The 26,416-nt window shown below is 38.3% G+C and overlaps 1 protein-coding gene across 1 annotated transcript in view; it reads right to left on the reverse strand.

The window, feature by feature from the left end:
* CFAP54 (cilia and flagella associated protein 54) overlaps nucleotides 1-26,416 on the reverse strand; it is a 322,605-nt gene that overhangs the window by 287,334 nt on the left and 8,855 nt on the right. The window contains exons 2-9 of the mRNA XM_044227472.1: nucleotides 25,608-25,713; nucleotides 22,922-23,065; nucleotides 18,137-18,308; nucleotides 13,463-13,521; nucleotides 8,118-8,261; nucleotides 6,286-6,399; nucleotides 6,065-6,166; nucleotides 375-573 (exon numbers count right to left, since the gene is read on the reverse strand). Of these exons, the coding sequence (XP_044083407.1) occupies nucleotides 375-573; nucleotides 6,065-6,166; nucleotides 6,286-6,399; nucleotides 8,118-8,261; nucleotides 13,463-13,521; nucleotides 18,137-18,308; nucleotides 22,922-23,065; nucleotides 25,608-25,713 (1,040 nt within the window). The remainder of the gene's footprint in view (nucleotides 1-374; nucleotides 574-6,064; nucleotides 6,167-6,285; nucleotides 6,400-8,117; nucleotides 8,262-13,462; nucleotides 13,522-18,136; nucleotides 18,309-22,921; nucleotides 23,066-25,607; nucleotides 25,714-26,416) is intronic.

The following is a 26,416-nucleotide window of genomic DNA, read 5'->3' on the forward strand; positions in this document are numbered from 1 at the left end:
TCTTTCACTCTGCTTGCCTCTCTGCCTACTTGTGATATCGCTCTGTAAATAAATAAAATCTTTAAAAAAAAAACTGGATATCATTTTTCTTTTTTTTTAGATTTTATTTATTTATTTAACAGAGAGAGAGCGATGACAAGTAGGCAGAGAGGCAGACAGAGAGAGAGAGGGAAGCAGGCTCCCTGCTGAGCAGAGACCCCCGATGCAGGGCTCGATCCCAGGACCCCAAGATCATGACCTGAGCCGAAGACAGAGGCTTAACCCACTGAGCCACCCAGGCGCCCCGGGTATCATTTTCTTATATGTCGAATACTATACTAAAATTTTTGTCTTTCATGTTATACCATAATATATTATTTTAACAAATTATTTACTTATTAAAAGTTCTTTTCCTGCCATAAACAGTTCTGAGACAACATCACGAACTTCTACTTCATCTGTAACAATAGATCCAGTTTGTAGTGTGCGCCTATTTGAGTCAGAAAGAGCTTCTAAGACGGCCAGAAACCGGGATGCAGTGCTATCCAACATCTCATCCAACAACCGCTCTGTGACAGTACGTGGCCATGGCAACTGGAATAAAAAAAAAACAAAACTACAGTCCACTTTTTTAGAGTTCTACAGTGTTTAATATTATAAGCAAAGATAAGCAAGGCATATTTCATTAATGCTAAAAGAGAGGGTGGCTGGCCTGTCAATGAGATGGCTACTTTTATGGTGTTAATTTCCAAGGTGTTTCTCCAGACTCCATTGATGTCATGACACCATTACATCAAAGACTGCTATTGCTTTATGTCCATGTTTCCAAGGCAGCAATAAAAGGCTGTTTGTTTATTTCTATCTTTTTATTAGGGCAACATCAATCTCCATATGCTTTGTGTTACCTTAATTACAGTCTTCAGGAACTGATATTCAAACTTCGGTTGCCTAGGAATTTCTCAGGAGTGCTTTTTAGATTCACAGACCAAATCTTGAGATTCAGTGGGTCACTTTTCATAAGCACCACAGGAAATTCTAATGCAGAAGATCCTTAAACCCAAATTTGAAACAATATTTTACAGTATAAATAGCTGATCTTGTGGTAGTTAATGAAAGAAGAATTGACCAGCTATACACTAATATGCTAATGGCTGTTAGAGCCCTGTATGAATTCCCAGCCACTTAGCGTTGTACCATCCCAGAATGATTTCTCCTCCTGCCTATGACTTGCCACTACACTATTCTTCAGACAAAAATCTGTTCTCTGTATTTAGATTACCAGTAAATAAAAGAAGTAGCTCTGGTCAACTTTTCGAGACTCCATATCAGTTAGAAGGTACCTCTCATATTCCCCATGGTTCCCCTGTTCCTCTCCATCTTGGGGCAAAGTCAGAGAGACAGAAAAACATAAACAGGGTTAAAACTGCTTTGGAGTATTTTTCCCCAAACAACCAACTTCTCTACTCATTAGCTTCTATGACTTTTCAATCCATAGGTTAACTTATAGGTTAAAAACCTCAATAAACTTGAACTTCATGCCCTAGCCTCTCTTTACTAACAGACGTAAGGGTTTCTTCTAAGATTTTTACTGTAAGTTAAAACAGAGCTTTCTAAAATTATACTTGAAAGCATTATAAATTTTCTAATAATTAGAAGCATTCAAAACGAACTTATAAAAACCAAAGATTAGACTTAAATTGCTTTTAGAAATACCATAGAAAAACTAGCAAAAAGTGAAGCAGAATATTTATCAAAACTGTAGATGAATACCAAGTAAAAGATTTTAAAACATAAATATTTAAAAGATCTATAAAAAAGATTAAAGGCAATAAAAAAACAATGGGTTGCCAAGCATGACAAGCAAAATATTAATGTCTATAAAAATGATGAGCTCAGGGATGCCTGAGTGACTCGGTGGGTTAAAGCCTCTGCCTTCGGCTAGGGTCATGATCCCAGGGTCCTGGAATCTAGCCCCGCATCGGACTCTCTGCTCAGCAGGGAGTCTGCTTCCCCTTCTCTCTTTGTCTGCCTCTCTGGCTACTTGTGATCTCTGTCTGTCAAATAAATACATAAAATTTTTTTTAAAAAATGGTGAGCTCATTCAAATATATTTTTTTCAAATATATTTTAAAAATTAAAATCACTAGTAGATAAATGGTCAAAACTGTGGAAGGCAAAATTCACAGAAAAAGGAAATAACAAGAGTAAACACAAATATCAGGGAAAGTTGGATCAAAGAAAAAGTTAAAATGACAAGCCATTGATAAAAACTGAATTATTCAAAAAGTAGAGAGGGATGCCTGGGTGGCTCAGTCAGTTAAGTATCTGACTCTTGATTTAGACTGAGATCATGATCTCGGGGTTGCCAGATCAAGCCCCAAGTCAGGCTCTGCACTCAGCACAGACTCTGTCCTAGATTCTCTCTCTCCCTCTTTCTCTGCCCTTCCCACTGCTCTTTCTTTCTCTCTTTCTCTCCCTCTGTCTCTCTCAAGTAAATAGACAGATAGATAATCTTTTTTAAAAAAACAGCAAAACGGTAACAACTTGTAGTGAATTGGTACATGCAGGCTGTACTCTGCATAGCTATTTCAGAAATCAATTTTGGAATATATATCAAGAGAAATAAAAGTGACTGTATCCGGGGCACCTGGGTGGCTCAGTGGGTTAAGCCGCTGCCTTCGGCTCAGGTCATGATCTCAGGGTCCTGGGATGGAGCCCCGCATTGGGCTCTCTGCTCAGCAGGGAGCCTGCTTCCTCCTCTCTCTCTCTCTGCCTGCCTCTCTGCCTATTTGTGATCTCTATCTGTCAAATAAATAAATAAAATCTTTAAAAAAAAAAAAAAAAGTGACTGTATCCTTTGATTCAAATCCTGCATCTTTAATTTTGTCCACAGGAAATTTAAAAAATAGTATATTGAAGCTGTTGATTACTTCAATATTTAGAATAATAAAGAACTGGAAACCACTAAAATTTTAAATAGTAATAAAAATATTTGACAAGTTATGGTACAAATACTGCATAGAGTATGGTAGACCATCTTGAAAAACATCAGGATGGATGAGAAGTTAAATGACATGATCCAGATAGTCTGTTCCACTTCTAAACAGACATGGCATCTATGACATCTACTCCATGAGATATATTATGTTAATTGAGATGTATTATGCTATCATGTTAATGTATTATGTTAATCCAATATAATATACCTAGCCCAGTCAAGCTTAATTTCTCACTATCCCCCAATGAACTTTGTTTGCTCCTGCTTCTAAGCTACGACCATGCTCTGGTCCTGTACTTAGAATGTTTTAGCCTCTCCTCCCTATACACTCAAATCCTGCTCATTATTCCAAGGCCATTCAAAAAGACAGAACCATGACTGCTCTTGTATATTCTACCATACTTGTAACCACAGTAGGGATTTGATACATTCTGTTAAATGAATGAGTGAAAATAAATAATAGTAATAACTAATATTCCTGAGGACCTTCTACACACCACAAACATTCTAAGGGCTTTACAAGTAATTCATTTAAACTCTACCGTTATTTCCTTTTTAATACTTACCACAAACTATAATTACTATACTTATTTATTATGTAATTCCTCCACTAAAATTTATCTCCTATCTATCTTGTTTATATAGCAGGTACTATAAAAATATTTATTGAATGAATCACTAAACAGTCAATCATTATTAGTATGGATTAGTAGTCCTTTAAAGGAATCCTTTGAAAGTCAAAATGATAAACTGTGAGTTCGCAAAGGACTGCCAAATTCAGAAATGTTTTATAAAATAGATTTAATATTACAAGTACTTTCTATTGTAGACACATAAAATTATTTCATACATATAAAGCAGAACATTCTGCAAAGTATGTCAAGGCAATATACTATGACTTTATAAAAAGGGTATGTTGAGGGACGCCTGGGTGGCGCAGTTGGTTGGACGACTGCCTTCGGCTCAGGGTGTGATCCTGGAGTCCCGGGATCGAGTCCCACATCAGGCTCCCAGCTCCATGGGGAGTCTGCTTCCCTCTCTGACCTTCTCCTCGCTCATGCTCTCTCTCACTGTCTCTCTCTCTCAAATAAATAAATAAAATCTAAAAAAAAAAAAAAAAAAGGGTATGTTGACTATTCCCTATAGAAACTACCAACTAAACTAAAAGATATACCACCAGACCTTTCCATAAAATAATTACCTTAAAGGAAACCAGAAATAGATGTGTTTTTAATATAATGTTTCTTGGAATTTGAAATGTTTTTCTTTGAAAATATACTTAATTTTTATAGAAGGATGATTATAAAGCATAATAATATGCTAATTAATGATAGTCTTCCAGCTTTGGACACTTAAATTTGGCTTGCTCAGAGAAAAAAAATTGCTAGTCAGAAAAAAAAACCTACCCATTGCTTTCTTACAAATGCCAGAGGCTGTTACTGCTCAACAATACCAGATGCGGGCAGTTCCACAGCTCATCCAAGAAACTGTCCATGACTGAGCAAGTCACCGCCCCCACTGACTATCCACCATTGGTCAGTAAGGGATATGATTTTAAAAGGATATATGAAATGTACGTCTGGGCTCAGCAGTCAACATGCCACAGTCACACTAAGTAGCAATAGAAAGCCACCATGCATGCCCCCCAAATTTTTGTATTTAGATATTATGATCTATTTTAGAAAAAAGAAAAATAATTTATCCTAAATGTAAGAAGAAATGAGTGAAGAAAGCAGCAGTTTTTGGAGTATTGAGAAAGCACTGGACGAGCATCCTGGGGTCTAGTTGCAGCATGGCCAGCAGCTGCCTTTGTCACCTTGAGGCCATAACTTAAGTACTCTGAGCTTTATTTTCCCATGTATAATAATAGGACAGGACTGAACCAGGACTGAAATTTCTTAAATTTCTTCCAGGTTTTAAAATTCTACTACCCTCCTGTCCAAAACTGCTCAGCTTCCCCTTCACTTTAATTTTCAGGCCCTACCAAGAAGTTCACAAAAGAAATTTACAACCATCTAGAATAGTCAGGGAAGGCTTTTAAGAAAATATGAACTGGGCCTTAAGGGATACTGAGATTCAGAAGGTCAAGGACAAGATAGTGGGAGAAGGACAAGGCAGGGGGGAGAAAGGGCAGAAAACCCCAGAAGGGGGACGCCTGGGTGGCGCAGTTGGTTGGACGACTGCCTCCGGCTCAGGGCGTGATCCTGGAGTCCCGGGATCGAGTCCCACATCAGGCTCCCAGCTCCATGGGGAGTCTGCTTCGCTCTCTGACCTTCTCCTCGCTCATTCTCTCTCTCACTGTCTCTCTCTCTCAAATAAATTAAAAAAAAAAAAAAAAATCTAAAAAAAAAAAAAAGAAAACCCCAGAAGGTATAACTATACCCCAGTCTTCCTCCCTGACAGCCCTTAGTGCTGCTGATCAAGCACAGTTGTGGCAAGGAGAGCCATATGATGAGTTTTGACATGTGAGAAAAGACCACTGTCCCTTCCATGCTGGGCATTATGGCCTGCACAAGATTCTCCAGAGCTTTCTCAAATCTCCTATGCCAGAACAATGCCAACTTTCAAAATGAGGGCTTCTGCTCAATCTGACTCTTACTGGCAGTCATGAGCCCCCTATGAACTATCATAACCATGATGCTAGTTAGAAATAAAGTTTATTTTAAGCCACTGAGATATGGGGGTTGTTTTTGCTACAGTGCAGCCTAGTTCTTAAACACTCCCAAGGGTAAAGTCTGAAGCTAAGGAGAGAAGGTGTCTCCACCTTCTCTCCAACCTCAAAGCCCACTAAGCTAACACCGTCCAGTCAAAGACAAAGGCCTCCATGTCTCCACTCAAGTCCACATCTGAACCCTTCCCAGGCTCTTCTTCTGCATCTTGCCCATTAAAGTTACAAAACTGGGATTGTGGGAAGGTACAAATGGAGTGAGGCTGTGTCCACAGTGGGAAGGCATTCCTCTATTTGCCACTGGTGCAGAGAACAGGGGGTAGGATTTAATACTGAGTAACCAAGCTTCAAAGATGGGAGGTATAACACAAATATCCTGCAAAAAGAATCTGAACAAGAGAAAATACTCCTAGACTTACGGTTTGAGCTTCCCTCAGGTTAACTCTTATCTTTGGTCTAAAGACACTTTTGCTTTTTCTTCTAGATTCAAATACTCCCCTTTTGAAGATCATCACTGCCATCTGTCTCAAAAAAAAGAATTATATATGAGGCAACAATGGGATGCACTTCTCAAGCACTAATACTAAGTTCTTAACTATATAGTACAGTAAATCTCTTTCATTTCATGAAATTTTTATACCTTTATTGTGGCCTCTCTATAATGTCTTCTGGATTCTTCCTGTGATTGTGAGGAACTCATTAATTCCAGTTGCCTTAACTCATCAATTTTAGCTAAAGCACGCCGAGCAAATGCCTGTATGCAATTAAAATAAATTTAATTCATAATAAATGAGAGTATAGTGATTAAAAATGTATCAAGACAGCAGGTTTTATTCTCCCAGATATTTGATTTAATTGGTAAATTAAACTCTAGGTTGATGCTAACTCCTTATAACACTATAAATAGCCCACCGATCATTTCCTACAAGCATCCCAATATTCTGCAGGTCTAAAGTTAATAAGCTGTCAAATATGTTAACTTTACAAATCAAGAAAATGACAGAATTCTGTATTTCTTTTAAGAAAAGCCAAATTCTGTAGCTTCATATAGATGATCACTTCACTGGTATCGCATACACACACACACACACACACACACACACACACCTCTCTGAAATACTGACCTTCTTACTAAGGCATCCTGTACTATCTAGTCAACTGTTCACTTTGTCCACTAAATCGTGAGGTCCTCATATGGTCTTATTTATTTTTGTATCTCTAGTACCCAGCATATAGGAAGTATCTACTAATATGTGAGGAAAGGAAGGAAGAAAGGAAGAAAAGAAAGAAGAAAGAAAGGAAAGAAGGACGGAGATCTGCTTATTTAATCAAATCTCCATTATTATGATTTTCTACAGTTCAATTTATGTCATCTGTTTTACCATTTCTTTGGAATGTTTCATCTACAACTTATAATTTTTCATGAAGATCCTTTTAGACATAATAACATATATGAAGGGCTAAGTTTTCCAACAAGGGAGAATTCCAATAGGAATCAAACAGTCCAAACTGTGTATATGTTCCATTCCCTGGTAATTTTAACAGCTACAGAAACACACCACCACTAGTACATTGTAACTAACTATACATGCATGGTGAGTAGTTTCTAGAATGTACTCTGGGCTAGAAAATGTACCCCCAAGGGCTGTATAAGGCTATTCAGGATGAGCCACTACAATCCAGCCATTCAGAGTAAGTTTAGACAGGGAACATTTAACGTAAAGAAGCAGCTAAACAGCCCGATGGCTGAGAACAGGATGTGAAAAGAAGATTTGTGCAAGTGTGAAGGCTCTGTCCTGCTCAAGACTTCCAGTCAAGAGGTTCAGTGAGGGTTGCAATCCACCCCCCACTGCACTCACCAGACCATACACTCTGGTGCAGGGATGTGCTGGCCTGAAGGAAGGGCTGCCTGCTTCTGATTCTCACCAAGCCCTCATCCAGTGACAAGCCAGGTATCATATACTATAGAGAAGGCACCTTTTTCTCACTGACACAGATTTACCATAAGGGCTAATAGAAGCCCCTAAGTTATATTTCAAGTAATCAGTCTAAAAGATAAAGAGGAAAAGAAGAAAAACAAGAAATACCATATATTAAACAAACGGCAGCTGGAAGCAGAGAAAGGCAAGACAAATGGACTGTAGGGAAACAGAATATAAAACTAAACAGGGAAGGAAAGTGACCTGCATAAAAGCATCCAATGAGAAAGGTATCCGATATCTTGTTCAGAACAGGGGCAGAGGAAACGGAAGTGAATGGAGAAGAAAGGAGAGAGCAGAATGTAGAACAAGAGAACACAGAATGGAGAAGCACATTTCTGCAAATAAACCCTGGGACTTGTGTCTTCGTCCCAATGCAATTCTTTAGGTTACATTTGTCCGTTTGTGTTTGTGTTGCTGGACATCTGAAGAAGAAAATACTAAATAACTTATACTTTAAAAACTGGAATCCTGAGAATGAAAAGCGGCCCACCTCTCCATGAATGCCAGCTTGGCAGTCATAGTAGCACTGGCAGACAGCCGTGTAAAGAGTAGCTCTCCAGGTCAAGTATCTGACAGACAGGAGGGGGACCGAGCATTCCATACACATGCTGGCCCACAGGAGGTACTCTAAGGCCTGAGGAAGAAAGAGGACACTCGAATGTATTTTCAGTTTAAGCTAACAATGATGATTTCTATCTAATATAATCTAATTATAAGTTGTGAGCACAAGCTGCTGACTGCTTAAACCAAAAATACTATAAATAGTGAGTCAAGAGAAAAGAAGCACTTAAAAAGCAAAGGATTAATTTAAAGAACTCAAAATCTCAAGTTAGTTATTTTAAATGTCTTGCTTCTTAGCTCCTAAAGTGCTATGAACTCAACTGGTTTTTATTAATATCTTTCAAGTGTCACCAGCAGTGTAGGAGGTAATTTACATAGATGTTTCTCTACCTACATATCTACATTACATTCAGTGACATTAATATGCTCACATGTGTGTGATTCCAAAGCTAGACTGTAATCTCTCAGTAAAGAATGGCACTTTTTTATTATATCACCAGCACCTGGAAGAATCCCAGGTACATAGCAGATATCTCCAACTGCTAGTAAATGAATTCAGTGGACAACCTCAAAGTCAGCAGAACCAACGCGGGAGAGCTAACAAGTCTTTGAGACTCTCAGGAAAATAATGATAATAAACTTGGACAGCAGAATAAAGTCCTTCTTCCTATAACAAATTTGGCCTTCAATAATTGAGGAAACAATTAAGGAAAAATATGTCTGTAATAGTCAACTCTTGGAAAGGCAAATCATCAGAATGATCCGGGAGCTTCATAGGCATGAAGCAAACCCCCAACCCCCGCCGACTGACATAGCATTTAATAGTAAAAATAGATAAAACACCGGTAACATTCAGACCCTATTACCATCTCTGGAGCCTTCAAAGACAGTCCGACCAACACATGTGCAAGCAGCTCAGCTTTCACATATAAGAGAAAGAAATCTGAAAGGCCAGAATTCTCCACTATCTAGTCAGTTTTGATTCCAAAGGAAAAGAGAGTGCTAGAAGTAGAGCAGAGTTTGACAAAAAATTATAATATTCTTTGCTATCCACAAAGCTCATCCCACCAGAATATAAAATCACTTAGGAAAGGGACCTTGTCTGTCTTGTTCACCACCATATCTCCATCTCCTAAAACTATCTGGCATGTAATGATAAATATTATATAAATATATGTTGACTGACCTTCATTAAAAAAAAACTCTAGTTAATTATGCTAAATGTGGAACTATGTTAAGTAATCATAGAACCAAAGGGCTGAAAGTCAGTCTAATTTCATCCCTACCAATATCACTGGCACCACCACCAAATGTCCTATACCTTTCCAAACCAAGAGTTCTCACCTCTAGCAACAATTCTAAAACATGAAAAGTGCTTTCTTAATCTGAAATGAAATCCACCTTGATATACCTCCAGTGCACCGGTCCTAGTTACACATCCTGAAATAGCACAGAACCACCCCAAATCCACTTCCAACATACAGCTTTCCAAGAATCGGAAAACCACCTATGCATCCTGTCTTCTCCCCATCTCTCTCTCCAGGATAACAAACCCTGGATGCTTTTAGATCTCCTAGGACTGACTTCTCTCCTCCATGATGGTTAGTCTCCTGTGGTTTTGCTCCAAGCTGCCAATGTCCTTTGGGGTACATGACTTCTCCACAATAAAATGAAGCTTTCAGTCCCTGGTTCTGGAATACATCTCTACTAAGTGGGCCCAGGGTTGCTTTATTCATGTTGTTGTTGTTGTTGTTGTTGTTGTATGCTAACTTTGCCATGCTATGAACTGAGATGGAATTAGCAGTCATCCAAATGAATTTTCTCCCATTTGTTGCCCAAAAACCCTGCTGTGGATTTTTGCATATGGGCTGTTGTGGTTTGTGGGGGTATGGGATCAAATCGTGTACAAATTTTTCCCCTTTAAATTCACATATCTTTTCAAAACCCCTTGGAATCCCTGATATTAGAAATTTCACATTTCAAAATAAAAATAGCTTTAGTCACTAATTGCTCATATTACATTTGGGTTCATATGCAGACTTAGAATAAAAGATGCCAATCACATATTTTAGTGCCAGAAGGGACCTTAAAAGTAACCCAATTTAACTCTAAGAGGCCAAACTGCTTGTGCAACAGAGCTGGGGCTGGAATTCAGGTCTTTGGACTCCCAAGCACAGCAGTGTTCCCTCCACTACATGGGGCAGCCTTGACAAAGGGGGAGTTCTGGAAACTGAGCATTCTACTTAGGCTTTTGAAAAACTGTCAGGTTTAAAGATGAAAAAGCCATTTCTAAAACAACAACAAATCTTAATTTGTAGCCTTTTTCTTGCTCCTAAAATCTCGGAAGAATATTAATTTAGAAAAAAAAAAAGTTGATGGGATTTCGGTCATCTGTTGTCTTCAGAGGGGAAAAAATTTTTTGAAAAACCCAGTTAAAAGAGCCCAGCAAGAGCCTGGCTCAGGTACAGAGCAGGAAAAACCCACGGTTTATCAGCTCGGCCACAGGATGGCACTGCAGCATCATTTATGTCAGCTTGTACTCTTGACCGGAAACAACATTGACGGGCATTTCAAAGTTTGGATTTCGGGTTCACCTAATGGTACCTGGAATAATTTGACAATAATTGTTCAATCCACAAAATTTTACTAAACTATTTCAGTTCTATAGTAAAATAAAACAGAAATAACTTTTTTTTTTTTTAAATGAATAGATTCTACCATATTTTCTTATGTTTGCTGAGTACCATACAGTTTTAAATGTCTCCGGAGAAACTACAGATTAAACCACAAGTGAAAGTGAAGTTGTGACTTGTCTTTAGGAAAAGAGCCTTCAGAAATCTTGCCTCCCTCCACTCCCTAAGGTTATACTGTTGACCTGTGTTTCTGATCTGGGGAAAGTCCCTGGTCAGTCCTGGTCTTCAGGACATCTTCAGGAATAGAGTCATGTTGAAAAACCATTAACCCCCCAACATGGCTCCTCCATTTGAGTGGGTGAACCAAAATAGGATGGGTCATGACAGGATTAAATTTAGTCAACAGGCATGCATCACTCTAGTGGTTGAAAGGCAGTACAGTGTAGTGTTGGCCTCAGCAACACTTCTCTGTGAGACATTGAGCCTCAGCTTTGTCGTCTTTAAGGTGAAGGCAATAATAGCACCTTTCTCAAAGTGATGGTATGAGGATTAAATGAGACAATATGTGAAGAAGGTGCTTAGCAGCATACCTGATAAATGGTAGGCATTCACTGAACAGATGATGATGATGATGATGGTGGTGGTACCTACCTCATAAGGCACCTACATTGAGCATTATATATGCAAAGCCCTTCACACAATACCTAACACAGAGTAGGGATTCAACAGTAATAACAAACGGTAGCCATAATGTCTAGATCCTATATGAATAGTAGTTTAGATTGCTCTAGGACGACCCCAGAAAAAGCCCAGGTATTCCATGTCAATTTCTCTTTCTGTTGTATGCTACAATAGACTAGAACTCTAAAACTACCACAGAATCAGAATCCCTAATACTGAGAAGTGCTCAGAAGTGGCTGGTCCTCCAAGGGCTTGTCCCCGTTACAGCTCAGGAATCAACTCACCAGCTGAGGGCTTGGGAATTTCTGGATGAAAATTTTTAATTTCAGTGAAATTTCTTATACTGAACCAACTGAAAGAACCACATTTCAATCTTCAAGTGCCAACTGTATGACCACCCACCACCCCAAAATTCTTGCATCTCTCATTCTCCCTACTCCTATCCCACAAGACTGGGAATTATCCTCCTTCAGCCCTTATTTTGTCAGACAAAAGCTCAAGTTCAAAAAGGGGGAGAGGAGATGTCTTATGTAGGATTTAAATAAGAAATACTTTTGAGATGACTATCACATGAAGCTAAAATTCTCTCAGCATTAATAAGTACAAACACTAACAGTTAAATTTTGGCACAGTTATCTCTGTCCTTCGAGGCTTTGGCAGACAAATGCTGTAGCAGACCAAACTATGATGGCTCTGTGCAGCAGTATTTGTTGCTACGGCAAGTGCAATAGGAGTATGCAAATTCTCTTTAGGAAATCATCTGGAACTGAATGTGGAATTGTTGGAATAGTGTGTAGGCCACATTTACATTATTCATGAAACAGTCTCCCTTCATTTCAATTTACATTCAAAGCACAGAGCTTGCTCAAGTCACTGTCAGTAATAGAGCTTTTAAAAGTGAGGAACAAAACAGAGAGAGAACACATAATTAATGTTGTGCATCCAGCACGAAAGTATCTTTGCTTCCATTTTTATTTTTTAAGCATTGTCAAATTTTAAGATACTAGGCTATATTTTGAGGAAATAAGGGGGAAAAAAGTACCTGCACTGAGTGTTAAAATATTCAGCATAAGGTTTTGTATGCAGTGAAAAAAAACAAAGCAGTAATGTTTAAGATAGAAGAAACAATTCAAGCATGCTCTTGACGGAAGTGTATTCTCCCTTCTAGGCCTATATTCCAATGACTGGACATTGACACATGGGATAAATATGTCTCCTACAGACAAAAAGAGCTACCAACATTGAAGGGAAGTGTCAGCCACTTCCTCAAGCTAAAACTGAGCAGCTAAGTACTAGGAAGTATGAATCTTATTGTAAAATAAAGGCCCCTTGCCTTCAGGTCATAACTGGGACAGTGTTTAGGTAGACATTCACCCAACTAGCATGTGAGCCATAAGTCAAGTCCAAGCTGTTGGAGGACACTGAAGTCCAAACTCCATCGCATACATAGAGTCACCATACCTTTCATCCAAACCAAAGTACTTTAAGGAGCGAAAGGGAGCTATTAATAATTACTTATTAATAACTAGTTGTTAATTATAACTGTTTGTTACTAACTATGACTATTTATTAATAACTATAATAAATAATTAATAACTATTAACAGTTACTCTAGGACAACAGACATAAACCAGGATGGATGGTCACCCTACCTAAAGATAAAGTTACCAGAGGAATGTTCAGCATCAAGTTGACAAGTAATGACTAATCTGAGAGACTGAGAGACACTGGAGATCACCTATCAATTTTAGGAATTCTTTTTTTTTATTAATATTTTATTATATTTTTATTTTTAGAGATGATCATGTTAAAGTAAAAGAATAGTAAAACTATATAATAAATATTTATTAAATTTTTTAATGTAATTTACTAATTTTCTTTGTTCAGCACTCAATGCTAACAAAAGTCTTGAGAAAAACAGGAAATACAGAGCAAGATATTTTGTCAGTAAATTTCATACCTTGGAAGATTGACCTATGATCATCAGTTTTCTGCAAATGGTATAAATGTAAATGGTACCTAGATGAAGAAAAAGACTGTTAACATATTTTACAGTTAAATAATGGAAATTTTATATCCTGATTTCTGTGGTTTAAGTCTATAGTTCCTAAAACAAGTGATCTTATGAGACAGTCTGATAATGGTTAGAGTTATAACCATTACAGTTTTTTTGTAACTTGCAGCCAAATCATCAAAAGAACTAATTTGACCATATTTTAAGTAAGGAGACATAGGAATCTTTTATCCTCATTTGAAGGGCAGCATAAGTTTTGAAATATATTAAACAAAAGAATATTTAAGTAGCATAATTTATATACCCTTTGGTTTTATAAAATGCTACTGGTGCCTATGGTTTATGACTAAAAAATTAAAGACTGATCTCCAAATAAGATTAGAAACATATTTAATCAAAATGGTACATTACTAAACAAGGACACAAGGAAACTCATGATAACTTAAAAATCAAAACATATAATAGATTGTATTTTATTTATTTGCAGTCTAATAATATTTACCCCTTCATTAAGGTATGTCTTATAAGCACTCAAGTGAAAAACAGCATTTCCAACTCCTATTTTAGAGCATTCAAGTATGGCTTTTTGTTTTTTGGTTTTGTTTTTTACAGTCAGGCCATTATTTAAATGAAAACAGAAGGATAGAAAACTGGCAGAGCTGGGGCAGGGGTGAGGAAAAACATCACCAGACATCTCTCTGTATACAAAGGACATTATCATGCTACAAACATACCCCAAAGATAGTAATGTGCCTTAAAAGGCATGTAATTATAATGACAAGTAATCTAAATATTTTCTATAAAATATCTGATCTAAAATTCATAACCATCCAAATTCAACAATTACGAATCCATGTTCACACTTAAACTTTAAAAGCTTCTGAGAAAACAGCATCTGCTCCAAAACACACATCAGTTGATTAAAATACACTTGTAAGCATAGCATAATAAACATTAATTACATAAGTCAGTGACAAAAAAAATACTGAATAAACTTTTAAACACTTGCAACACCATAAACTTTATAGAGAATGCAATGGGTCTTTAACATTAAAGGACTCAGCCTTCTTAGTGTGACTGCTCTAGGGACATGGCAGTAGTTATTTCACAAAAGGTTCACTGGGGAAGAGCCACTTGTCCACTAACAACTCAAGCCCAGCATTCTTAACTCAACTTGGCTTTGTTGACGTCTGCTCTTAATCTTTAAAAACGAAAATGTCTGTGTTTTTTTATTTTAAAAGTCACCAAGTAAGGATACCCAGAGCAAACTCTTGCCTCCCTGCAAAACATGTGATTCAGGTGTAAGTCAGAAGCCTGTGTAAACATGTCAGTAAGAGGAACCAGGGAATTTCAGAAGACCTGAGGACACTGCCCTCAAGAATGACTAGGGCCCTCTGTATTTTTCAAAATAAGATTTTAACCTTTCCAGACCATATTAATGTGCTGACTATTGCCAAATCCTTCTTTGATGGTTCAGGATCTTGGCTTGGCCCAAAAATTCCCATTGCAGAAGATTGACAGAGAGTAAATGACATAAAATGGAAAACAGTTTAAATCTTTACAATCTCGGGCTATTCCGGAACTTTGTTTTATTTTTAACCAAATCCCTAATACAAGTTCATTGCTTTGTCATGGGGCTTCTTTTCATCAAAGATGACCACAACCAAAATAATCTGGCTATATGAGTGTTAAATGAATTGGGTTCAGGTTGGTTGTGAAGTAAGGTTTTATGCAACTGTCATACACCCAGTTAGAGTTTGTGAAAGAACTAAAATTGGTTAACTATCTTTAAGAAAACAAGAGTGTGGAAGCGCCTGGGTGGCTCAGTAAGTTAAGCCTCTGCCTTTGGCTTGGGTCATGATCCCAGGGTGCTGGCTGCTCAGCGGGGAGCCTGCTCCCCTCTCCCCGCCCCTGCCTGCCTCTCTTTCTCTCTGTCAAATGAATAAATAAAATCTTTATTTAAAAAAAAAAGAAGAAAAAGAAAAAGAAACAAACCAAGAGTGTGATGTGTAACAGTAAATTAAAAGTAAAGAGAACTGTCTTAATGTCTGACAGAAAAGGTAAAATGCATTCTGATAAATTGTAGGTCAATTTATTTTTCTCTCCTCAAACTCCAAACTTTAAAAACTAAAAGGTCTTTGCACTTGTAAATCCCCTACTCAGAATGCCCTTCCCCCAAATATCCAAATGTCTCAGTCAGGTGTTTACTCAAGTGTCATCTCAGTGAGGTCTTCCCTGATCATTCTGTTTAAAATAGCAGCCCAGCCCCAGCCCAAACTCTGCTCTCTATATATCACACTCATCACTCTCTGACACACCATTTAATTTTGATTTATCATCTCCCTGAGGCATTATGTAAGCATGAGAACAGTTTTTGTCTATTGTCCACCATGTCCCCAGCACTTAGAACAATATGTGGCACTTAATAACTTTGAGATGAGTCCATTAAACAGGGACAGTAATTAGAAAAAATTAAATATATGCGTCTTTCACAACCCAGCAATCCTACCGCTGGACATAAATCCCTGAAAACTTTAACACAGGATTATAAAAGGACACACGTAAGGATATTTGTCGCAGAATCATCTGTGCAATTAGAAGTAGGGCAAACCAGGTGCCCATCTAGAGGGGTGTATGGATATCTGGAATACAATTCAATAGACAGAATTAATGAACTAGATTTATATATAAGAACCTGGTTTCATTCTAAAACCATGGTATTGAGTAAAAAAATATGTAGGAAACAATAAAAATCCAAATAATGATACCATATGTATAAAAAAGCACACATCAAATAAAGTTCTGTAGAAGACACAGAAACTATTGCTTTGTTCTGTTTTTAGAATATTGGGATTTTTGGATGTGATCTTAAAAAGACTGCAGACAGGGTGTTATTCCACCTCTCAAACAAGGCCCAACTGCAGGACCCAACCCTCAGCCCAACCACTCCTTCCTAGCTCAGAACCTCTGGTCCTGCTCAGTCTCTGCCAAGATACGTGAGAAACTTAGGGGGAAGGACAGCAGTGGCTCCTCAGGGAATCACAGATCTTCTTGAAGATGATCAGACAAAAAAGCGTAATAGTCACTGGACTGAAAATTTCTTCCAAAATCAGGCTCGTCTTGGGCAGCAAATGTTAAGGTCTAATTTCAATCGAAATGTCAAAAAAAAATTATTTGAGGAGGAGGAAGAGGGAAAAGGCTAGGAAATGTACTTTCAGTTGCCATGGATGAGGGAAAATCCAGTATGTTTTCCTTTAAGGTATTTGGTCCTGTCTTACACACTGTCATTTTCCTTTTAAGAAATTATTCAGAGATCAGTAAAGTAGGTGACCGACTGTAACTTTAAAAAGAATTTAAGGGTCACCTGGATGGCTCAGTGGGCTAAGCCTCTGCCTTAGGCTCAGGTCATGATCCCAGGGTCCTGGGATGAAGCACCACATCGGGCTCTCTGCTCAGCAGGGAGCCTACTTCCCTTCCTCCCACCTGCCTGTCTGCCTACTTGTGATCGATCTCTCTCTCTCTCTCTGTCAAATAAATAAACAAAATCTTTTTTAAAAAATAAATAAGTAAAAGATAAAAAATAAAAGGAATTTAAATTGTAACTCCTTAAAGAGAAAAGCAGATGCTATATTTTGATAGCTAAGATTTATTCCACAAGACAACTATACCATATATATGTATATTTGTATATCTATACAATGTAGATATATATATAAATACACTATACACACATATGTACACATACATTCTCAGAGTTCCTCACTCAAAAGCAAGTAGGAAAAGAAGGTTGACGAGAAGAAAGCAATAGTCATTGGACAAAGTATTTGAGGAAAGGACCAATAAATGGATGATGCTTAGAACCAGTCTAACCTGCCGTGGTCCTTTGATCCTTTTCCACTTATATTTACATATTAACCATGGGCCCTACTTCTTCATACCTGAAATTGACTATCTCCACAGCCTCTGACCCTCCCTTGAGCAGGAAACTCAAAGACATGCTTTGTTAAGTCCCTGCTGATGGGGACAAACTAAAATACAACAAAAATATAAAAAGGACAAAAAAAATACCCATAACCATCCTATTATAAAATGAATGGGGCTTTTTTATTTTTTTTTTAATATTTTTTATTTGTTTATTTTAAGAGAGAGAGAGAGAGAGCACGAGAGAGAGCATGAGAGGGGAGAGGGTCAGAGGGAGAAGCAGACTCCCCATGGAGCTGGGAGCCTGATATGGGACTCGACCCCAGGGTTCTGGGACCATGACCTGAGCCGAAGGCAGTTGCTTAACCAACTGAGCCACCCAGGCGCCCAAATGGGGCTTTTTTAAAGAAATTGTTTATATTAGAAGAACTTTTTTTAGAATTTGGATATGTAATTTGGTTTTTTTGTGGTTTTTAAATTTTTATTTAAATTCTGGTTAGTTAACATACAGTGTAATATTAGTTTCAGGGATAGAATTCCATGATTCATCTTAACATATAACACCCAGTGCCAACACAAGTGCCCTCCTTAATACCCATCACCCACTTAGCCAAGATAACCAATCAAATTACGATCAAACTTGGCATCTAAATAACTTTCTGAAAGTTGTCATGAAAAATAGATGACATTGGCACCTACCATTGAAGATAATCCAGCAAAGGTGCTCCTGTGGCAAAGCTACCTGCATGATGAGTCTCAAGGAGGACAGAATCTGCAGACACTGGGTCACAGAGTCTTTATTCTGCAGATTCACATCACTGTCACAGACCAGCTCGTATTTGCAAATATTTTTGCTACTTAAAGCATGAAACTGAAACACAAGGAAAATACAAATTAGAATTTAAGTAAGATTTATGCAACTTAGAAAAGCATTTCTTAAAATGTGGAAAAAAAAAGAAAAGAAAATAGAAATGATTCTGTTTAAATAGATTATATCGTGCTATAGAGTGAATGTTTGGGACCCCACCGAATTTACATATTGAAACCTAATCCGTAGTATTTGGATGTGGGGTTTTTAGGAAGAGATTGTCATGAAGATGGAGCTTTCATGAAGGGATTAGTACCTTTTAAAGAGACTCCCAAAGAGCTCCCTACTGCCTCCTCCCTGTGAGGACACAGACACAAGACAGCCATCTATAAGCCAGGAAGTGGGCCCTCACCTGACACCAAATCCCCTAGCACCTTAACCCTGTGGTCCCCAGCCTCCAGAACAGAGAACCTGATGTTATTTAGACCATCCAGTCTATGGATTTTTGTTAAACAGCCCTCAAGGACTAAGACCTATGGAAAGAAATGTAGTAAAAGAGGGTTCTTCAAAGCATCCATTTAGTTAAGCTTACTTGTCCTTAGTCACAAAAATATCAAAAGCTGAAAAAGGTACAAATTTTATTTCCAACAATATAGAATTGAATTACACTTTGTAAACCCTCCTCATTAGTATTTTAATCTATTAATCTGGATGCAATTATTACCATTTACACAATTCATTCAGCAAATGTCTGCTGCACACCTCTATTTGCCACTTTCTGCTAAGCAATAGGGACTCAAGGACAAAGATGTTGTCCCTGTTCTTGGCAGAGGGAAAAGCATTCCAGGCACATGCAATGTTAGGAATCCTTAAAGTCGTTGCTTAGTCACTGAATTGAAAGTCTTTTGTAAATTTGGGTAAAAAGTCTTAAAATAAAGAGATTAGGGATGCCTGGCTAGCTCAGTTGGAAGAGCATTCAACTATGATCTTGGAATCATGAGTTTCAGGCCCATTTTGGGTGTAGAGATTACTATAAAAAATCAGCTTTGGGACTCCCAGCTGGCTCAGTGGGTGGAGCTTGCCACTCTTGTTATCAGGGTCATTGAGTGTGAGCCCCATGTTCGTGTAGAGATTATTTAAAAATAAAATCTTTTAAAAAGAGAGAGACTAGGCTATTAAGGTGGTGCATGGTCAGAACATAGAGAACATTTCACATCATTCCAAGGAATATGGACTTTAGCCAAAGGAGAAAGTCAAAGGGCAATGGAATAAAATGATCTGATTTACAGTTTAGAAGTTCAGAAGCCAAGTCTGACAAAATTGGGGAAGATGAAAAGCAGAGTATGGAGCACAAAGCTACAGGCAGGGGGACTAGGAAACTCAAAGGCCTTTGACGTAGTCCAGAGATACCAGGGTCCTGAAATAGGTGCTAGAATCAGGGATGAAGAGGAAGAAAAAAAATTTTATTAAGATTTATTTATTTGAGAGAGAGAGCACAAGCATGTGCACACATGCTGGTAAGAAGGCAGGAGAAGGGGCAGAGGGAACGGGAGAGAGAGAATCCTAAGCAGACCCCACACTAAGTGCAGAGCCTGACCTGGGGCTCAATCCCAGGAGTAGAGACCATAACACCAGCTGAAACCAAGAGCTAGATACCCAATCAACTGTGTCACCCAGGTGCCCCGCAAAAGGAGAGATTTAAGTTTTATCTGACTTAATGGGATTTAGAATTTTTTTAAGATTTTATTGATTTATTTGAGAGAGAGAAAGTGAGTGAGAGAGACAGTATGAGGGGGAGAGGGGCAGAGGGAGAAGCAGACTCCCCACTGAGCAGGGAGACCAAAGCAGGACTCTGATCCCAGGATCCTGGGATCATGACCTGAGCCAAAGGCAGACACTTAACTGACTGTGCCACCCAGGCACCCCAGAGTCCATGGGATTTAGATGTGGGAGGCAAGAGAGAGAAAGCGGTCTACAGTGATTTCTGTTTGGGTGAGTGGCTGGTGCCAATTATGGAGGAAAGGAAATGAATTCATTTTAGGATATGTGGAGTGTGACATGTTTGTGACATAAATCTCACAAGAGAGATTCTAGTTAGAGAATCATCACTACTGCTAAAGCTGTGGCAGTGCACATGCACTAGCACAAATGGGCCTTCCTCTAATACATGTGATTTCCCACTGGGATACATGTAGACTATTTCTAGCCATCCTATAACTGGTATCACAGAAAAAAGAGATTTATTGACTGCATGTGCATTTTGGAACAGTTATCCTCAAAATGCTCTCTCTTAGAAGCCGATAGTGATACCTAATATTTTTTTAGTGTCAGGCCCTATTCTAAGTCTTTTTTTTTTTTAAAGATTTATTTATTTATTTGAAAGAGAGAGATCACAAGTAGGCAGAGAGGCAGGCAGAGAGAGAGGGGGAAGCAGGCTCCCCGCTGAGCAGAGAGCCCAATGCAGGGCTCGATCCCAGGACCCTGAGATCATGACCTGAGCTGAGGCAGAGGCTTTAACCCACTGAGCCACTCAGGCGCTCCAATTTTAAGTCTTTTATTATCTCAACAATCTAAAACAATCCTTTGAGGTAAGTCTTATTGTTATTTCTGTTTCACAGATGAGGAAACTGAGACACAAAGAAATTACATAGCTTTTCTGGGGTCCCATCATTAGGAAGGGGCACAGGAGCTTTTTGAACCCAAGCAGGCTGACTCTGAGAGACCAAATTCTTACCAACTCTGCCACAATGCCTCCCCCCATTACCACAAAGAGGATCATTAAAAAAACATGAGTATCTCTGCACAAAAATATTTGACAAGTAAATTCTACATTATTACCACTTCATCTATAATTTTTATGCATCTAACTCTAAAATCTATTTCTCTAACAAAATTTCTCAAGACCTCTAAATTCTTCATTGTCCAGCTCCTACTGGGCTACATTTTCAATCCATTTGTTCTCTTACTCACTTACTTTATAGATATTTATTGAGAAACACAGTGTGCTACAACCTCTAAAAAACCAAATTCTTCATAGATTTTCATGCCATTCACAAGGGTGCTGCTGGCATACTTCTATGTTGGCTTCATTACTTTACCATCTGCCTCTAGTCTTTGTCCTTCTAAACTATTCAGTGTAGTATTTATTCATTCATTTAATAAAGCTTTATTGAGCATCTATTATATACTATTATATCTATTACATGATCATTGTGACACAATCTCCAAAACATCTTTCCAAAGTTTATTAAGTGCATTTTCTTATCCATCACTGAAAACATTTATTAAGCAACTTAGAGCACACAAGCAAATGCCATGCTAAGCAAATGAAAGACATTTAGAAGCTGTCAACTAAGGAATACATTGCACAGCTAACAATAAATTGTAGCTAAAATAGCTACTGTTTTCATCCTACTGTATGTGCAGCAGTTTTGTCTCCAAAGACTTTTGGCAAAAAGGCAGTTTGGAACTGATTCACTGCTCTAGGCACTAGAGGTTAGGGACTAGAGCAGTGCCTGTCTTCACAAAGCTCATATTCTAGAAGGGGAGACAGGCAATAAAAACATAAACAAATAAAAATGTATATGGTAATAATAAGTAATATAAAGAAAAATAAAGCACGAAATGCAAGAGACCTGAGGGAAGGGATGGATGAGCCACACAGATATCTCGGAGACAAGCTTTCCAGAAGGAGCTCACCGTGCACTCGTACTAAGCCAGAGAGGCTGGGTGGAAGCAGAAACATGTAACAGTACGAGAAAAAAAGATGGGGCCGTGGACCAGGATGGCATAGGAGGGGACTTAAAAGTCTAAACTCCTAAGCTTTTCATTCAGTACTTTTCCCAATGGGATGTCAATTTATATTGCCCAGTATTCTGATTCATGTACTTATGGTACAGCCAAACTGAACCACTCAATGTGCCCCAAACACGCCTTGGGATCTTCTGCTAGTAAACCATATGCTGTTTCCGAAGGCTTGAATAGTCACTAAGTTTGGAATAACATTGCTTTGGAATCGGTTCAAACACCAACATTGCCCATTGCTTTAAGGGGCTAGGTTTCTTAGCCTCTGTTTCCTCATCCGTAAAATATCCGCCTTCTAGGATTGTAATGAAGCTACAAGAAGACCACTCATATAATGCTTACTGAAGAAGATAGCTCCTGACAACCGCTCACAACCCCTGGATCAGTGAATGAATGGTAGCAATTAACATAATAATACTGGTATATTAGAAATAATGCATCCCATTTTTTTGTATTAAAAGATCTATGCTTGATTATCTGAGCCACTAGTTAACTAACTGTGCCATCAGATTTCTTTCTCTCTTTTGTAAAATAAGGGTAACAACAGTTTCTAACTCATAAAGTTATTGAGGATCAAATATATTTTCCAAAGCATTTCATAAACTAAAAGCACTCTACAAATATTAGTTATCGTAACAATAATAGATGTCTGCTGGAGGAATGAGTGCTTATTATGACACAATCTCCAAAACATCTTTCCAAAGTTTATTAAGTGCATTTTCTTATCCATCACTGAAAACATTAAGCAACTTGGAGCACACAAGCAAATGCCATGCTAAGCAAATGAAAGACATTTAGAAGCTGTCAACTGAAGAATACGTTGCACGGCTAATCATAAATTGTAGCTAAAACAGCTACTGCTTTCATCTTACTGTATGTGCGGCAGTCTTGTCTCCAAAGCCTTTTGGGAAAAAAGCAGTTTTGAACTGATTCACATCTGCTTTATTCTCATCAAAGTTGATAGTGAACTGCTGAAGATACCTTCCATAGCACTGTAAAAGTGCCAGTTTGTATTCCTGAAATAAAAAGAGGACTTGATGAAAGTTTCAAAGTATGACTTTGCTTATCATTATTAAAATTTGGTAATATTCAAATTGTTCTTAATAGTATCAGTGTTGATTATTACTGTAACACTCTTTTACTAACACCATTACATCATAACTACCATTATCACTAGCATCTCTAAACACATATTATGTGAAGACACTGCACTGGGTGCTTCATGTGCATTACTGCATTAATCCTCCTCCCAATAAGCCTATTGTGAGACAAGACCATCACGACCTCAAGGACGAGAATATCCAGCAGGGTGTGGATAATGATGACATAATAATGAGAATATTCACCAGGGTGTGTGTGGTAATACCTATATATACTCAAAATCCAAAAAATTCATCATCACCATGTCATAGTAATCCACCTACTCAAGAGAGGCAGATGAGTTGCATAACCAGCCTTGCTTCTCCAATACCTCCTCAGTTCCAAAAAAGAAAGAAACGGGGAGAGAGGGGAGAGGAAGGGAGGAAGGAAAGGAGAAAAGAAAAGGAGGGAGAAAAGGAGGAAGGAAGGAGAGAGAGAAAGAAGGAAGGCAGGAAGGGAGAGAATAGGGAAGGCTCTCTTTTATCTGTCATCAGTCTCTGAAGCTGCATCAGGACAAACTAAAAAAGCCTGAGCTATTGTTAGTTAGGACTCCTATTAGTCCTAATTCGTGGTTATGTTTCCATTTCAAAATCAGGCCTCATCTCTGCAGCAAACAGGGCACAGCTGACCTGGAGCTTCAGGGCAGGGGAGGCGAGCAGGGCTGCGGATATGAGTCAACTGCACCCCTTCGACAGCTTCCTCCCCTACAGCTGTCTCCAGGGAAAGCAACTACTCTCCATGTCTACTGCCTATAGGGTTACCCAGGCCCTTGGGAGGCATCCACAGTCAAACTTTTGTTTCTGTTTCTATTGACGTTTTTGTTACTTTTCACTAATGGAGTCTGAATCTTTTCCTTTCTAACTTGGTTCATACGATGAATTTACATCTAGGTTCAAAACAAGACTATTCCAACAAAGCGAACTTCACTGGAATTAAATAAAACTAAAGATATTCTAGAACCAAGAAACAACTCTAGTTCATTTTCAGGATTCTAAATACCTCTATCAACCCACTTCCTCACCAATGAAAAGTAGATTAAAAATGTTTTCTTTGTTCCTTTAAGTAAATTTTAAAATATCCTATCTGGGCCTTTCTATCTGAAATATTCTGAATCTTTAGCCACTACCCAGCATGAACTTGCTTTATCAATTTCTAACATGTTCTTCCCTCCTCCCTCCACCAATATCCACTCCACCCACCTGAATACTCCACAAACACCACCCAACTGTGCTGTGTATCACCCGCCTCCTATACTGAGAAGTATAAAAACAGAGAGGACACTCTTCTAATACTTGTCAAAACAGTTATTCCACTTCACATGAATATAACTCACAAGGTGGATCTTGTCCAAGAGTTTTTTTGTTTTCAATAGTTTTCCTATAGAGAAACTTTTTTTTATCTGTAGTTTTTATTTTTACATTTCTAAGAACTACGGTCCAATTACACGAAGCTAAGCTGATGCTCTAATTTTGGCAGCAGACAATAGAACATCTACATTTGAAATTTCCTCCACAGCTCATCCTCCATTTGGTAAACTTGCCTCTCAAACCTCTCCCCACTAAAAAAAAAAAAGAAAAGAAAAATAAATTCAAGTCCAGAAAATAGAAATGGAGCAGGAGAATGAAGCTGAAAAACTGTAAATCAAGAAAACATTGAAAATGGCCTAAAAACGCTTTGGATAAAAAAAACTCTTTCCAAGGATTCTAGATGTGTCAAACATTCATATTTAACTTGGAATAATTTGGGCCTATGCCAGAGCTTAAAGGAAAAACTTACATTATCATTAACTGAAAACCCAGCTATGGTATAGTCTTACTAAAGCAAATCTACAAGTCCACAGCAATCAGACCTGGGCACTGTTATGAACTAGAAATTGGGCACAAGCTCAGTTCAGAATACAATACTAAGCAAGAAACAGGGCATGTAAGGAAGGTCTGCTCTAATTACATATAGCAAAATATTAAGAAGTTGAAAGTAATTAAAACCAGGGTGCTGGGAACCAGACAACACAGCAGCAAGGCCAGGAACCCATGAAAGTTGTCACTGGGCAAGGTCAGCCATGTGAAAAACAACAGGAAGTGGTGTCTGGTCTCCTTTGTATGAGGTAGGAACATGATGACTCAGCATTTCCTGTTGGGCACCCACCACACCCTATGTTAACTAGGGGCTGTGCGCCTGCCCGACCCCAGCCAGTTGTCTATCTGTTCAGGAATCTCTCACCTCTGGAGAATCTCAACTACAAAATTAAAAAATAAACACTCTTTTGATTACTGTGCCTCATTAAAATTTATAACATTCGTTCATATTTTTCTTAGGAAAAAAAATCAAATCACGTAAAATAGAAATGGTATCAAACCAAATAATAATAATTAGCCAAGTAAGTTTCATTTAGGCCCTTTTTACTCCAGAGGCACTTACTTTCATTTCACAAAGGCTATCTCCAACCTTCAGAAGCTTTTCATTGTAATAAGCAGCTGGCAGCCGGGAGGCATATTTGGTCCAGATATTAAACAAAGAGGTGGCGCTGTAAGAATCATAAAATAAAGTTATATCTTCAAAGTCAGCAAGAAACCTCAGTTAATTAGCAAACAATCCCTAAAAGCTTACTTTGTGCTGTCTTTCCAATGTGCCTTACTGTCAATGGCTAATTATTACTAAATATAGTGAAAATTATTGCTTCCTTTATGCCAAACACGGACCAAAACTATCTTTTTAAGATTTTATTTATTCATTTGAGAGAGAGTGTGAACAGGAGAGCACAAGCAAGGGGAGGGGCAGAGGGAGAGGGAAAAGCAGACTCCCCCAGCCATTCCCCCATGAGTGGGGAACCTTGCTCAATCCCAGGACCCAGGGACCATGACCTGAGCCAAAGGCAGATATTAACTAAGCCACCCAGGCACCCCTGATCAAAGCTCTTTATATGCAATTTTTAAAACAGATCTTACTTTTTAGAGTAACTTTAGGTTCACAGAAAAATTGAGCAAAGGGTATGGAGATTCCCCACATACTGCACGCCCCACCCAAATGCCCAGCCCCCCCAACCCCGCCCTTATCAACAATCATTCCCCACCAGAGCGGTTTATTTGTTACAACTCATGAACCTACATTGACACATCATTATCACCCACTATCTAGTTTAATTTAGGGTTTACTCTTAGTGTTACATACCAAGTGGGTCTGGAAAAATGTATAATGATGGGAATCCATCATTATGTTATCACAGAGAG

Source organism: Neovison vison, chromosome 12 (genome assembly GCF_020171115.1).
Source record: "Neovison vison isolate M4711 chromosome 12, ASM_NN_V1, whole genome shotgun sequence".
Taxonomy (NCBI): Eukaryota; Metazoa; Chordata; class Mammalia; order Carnivora; family Mustelidae; genus Neogale; species Neogale vison.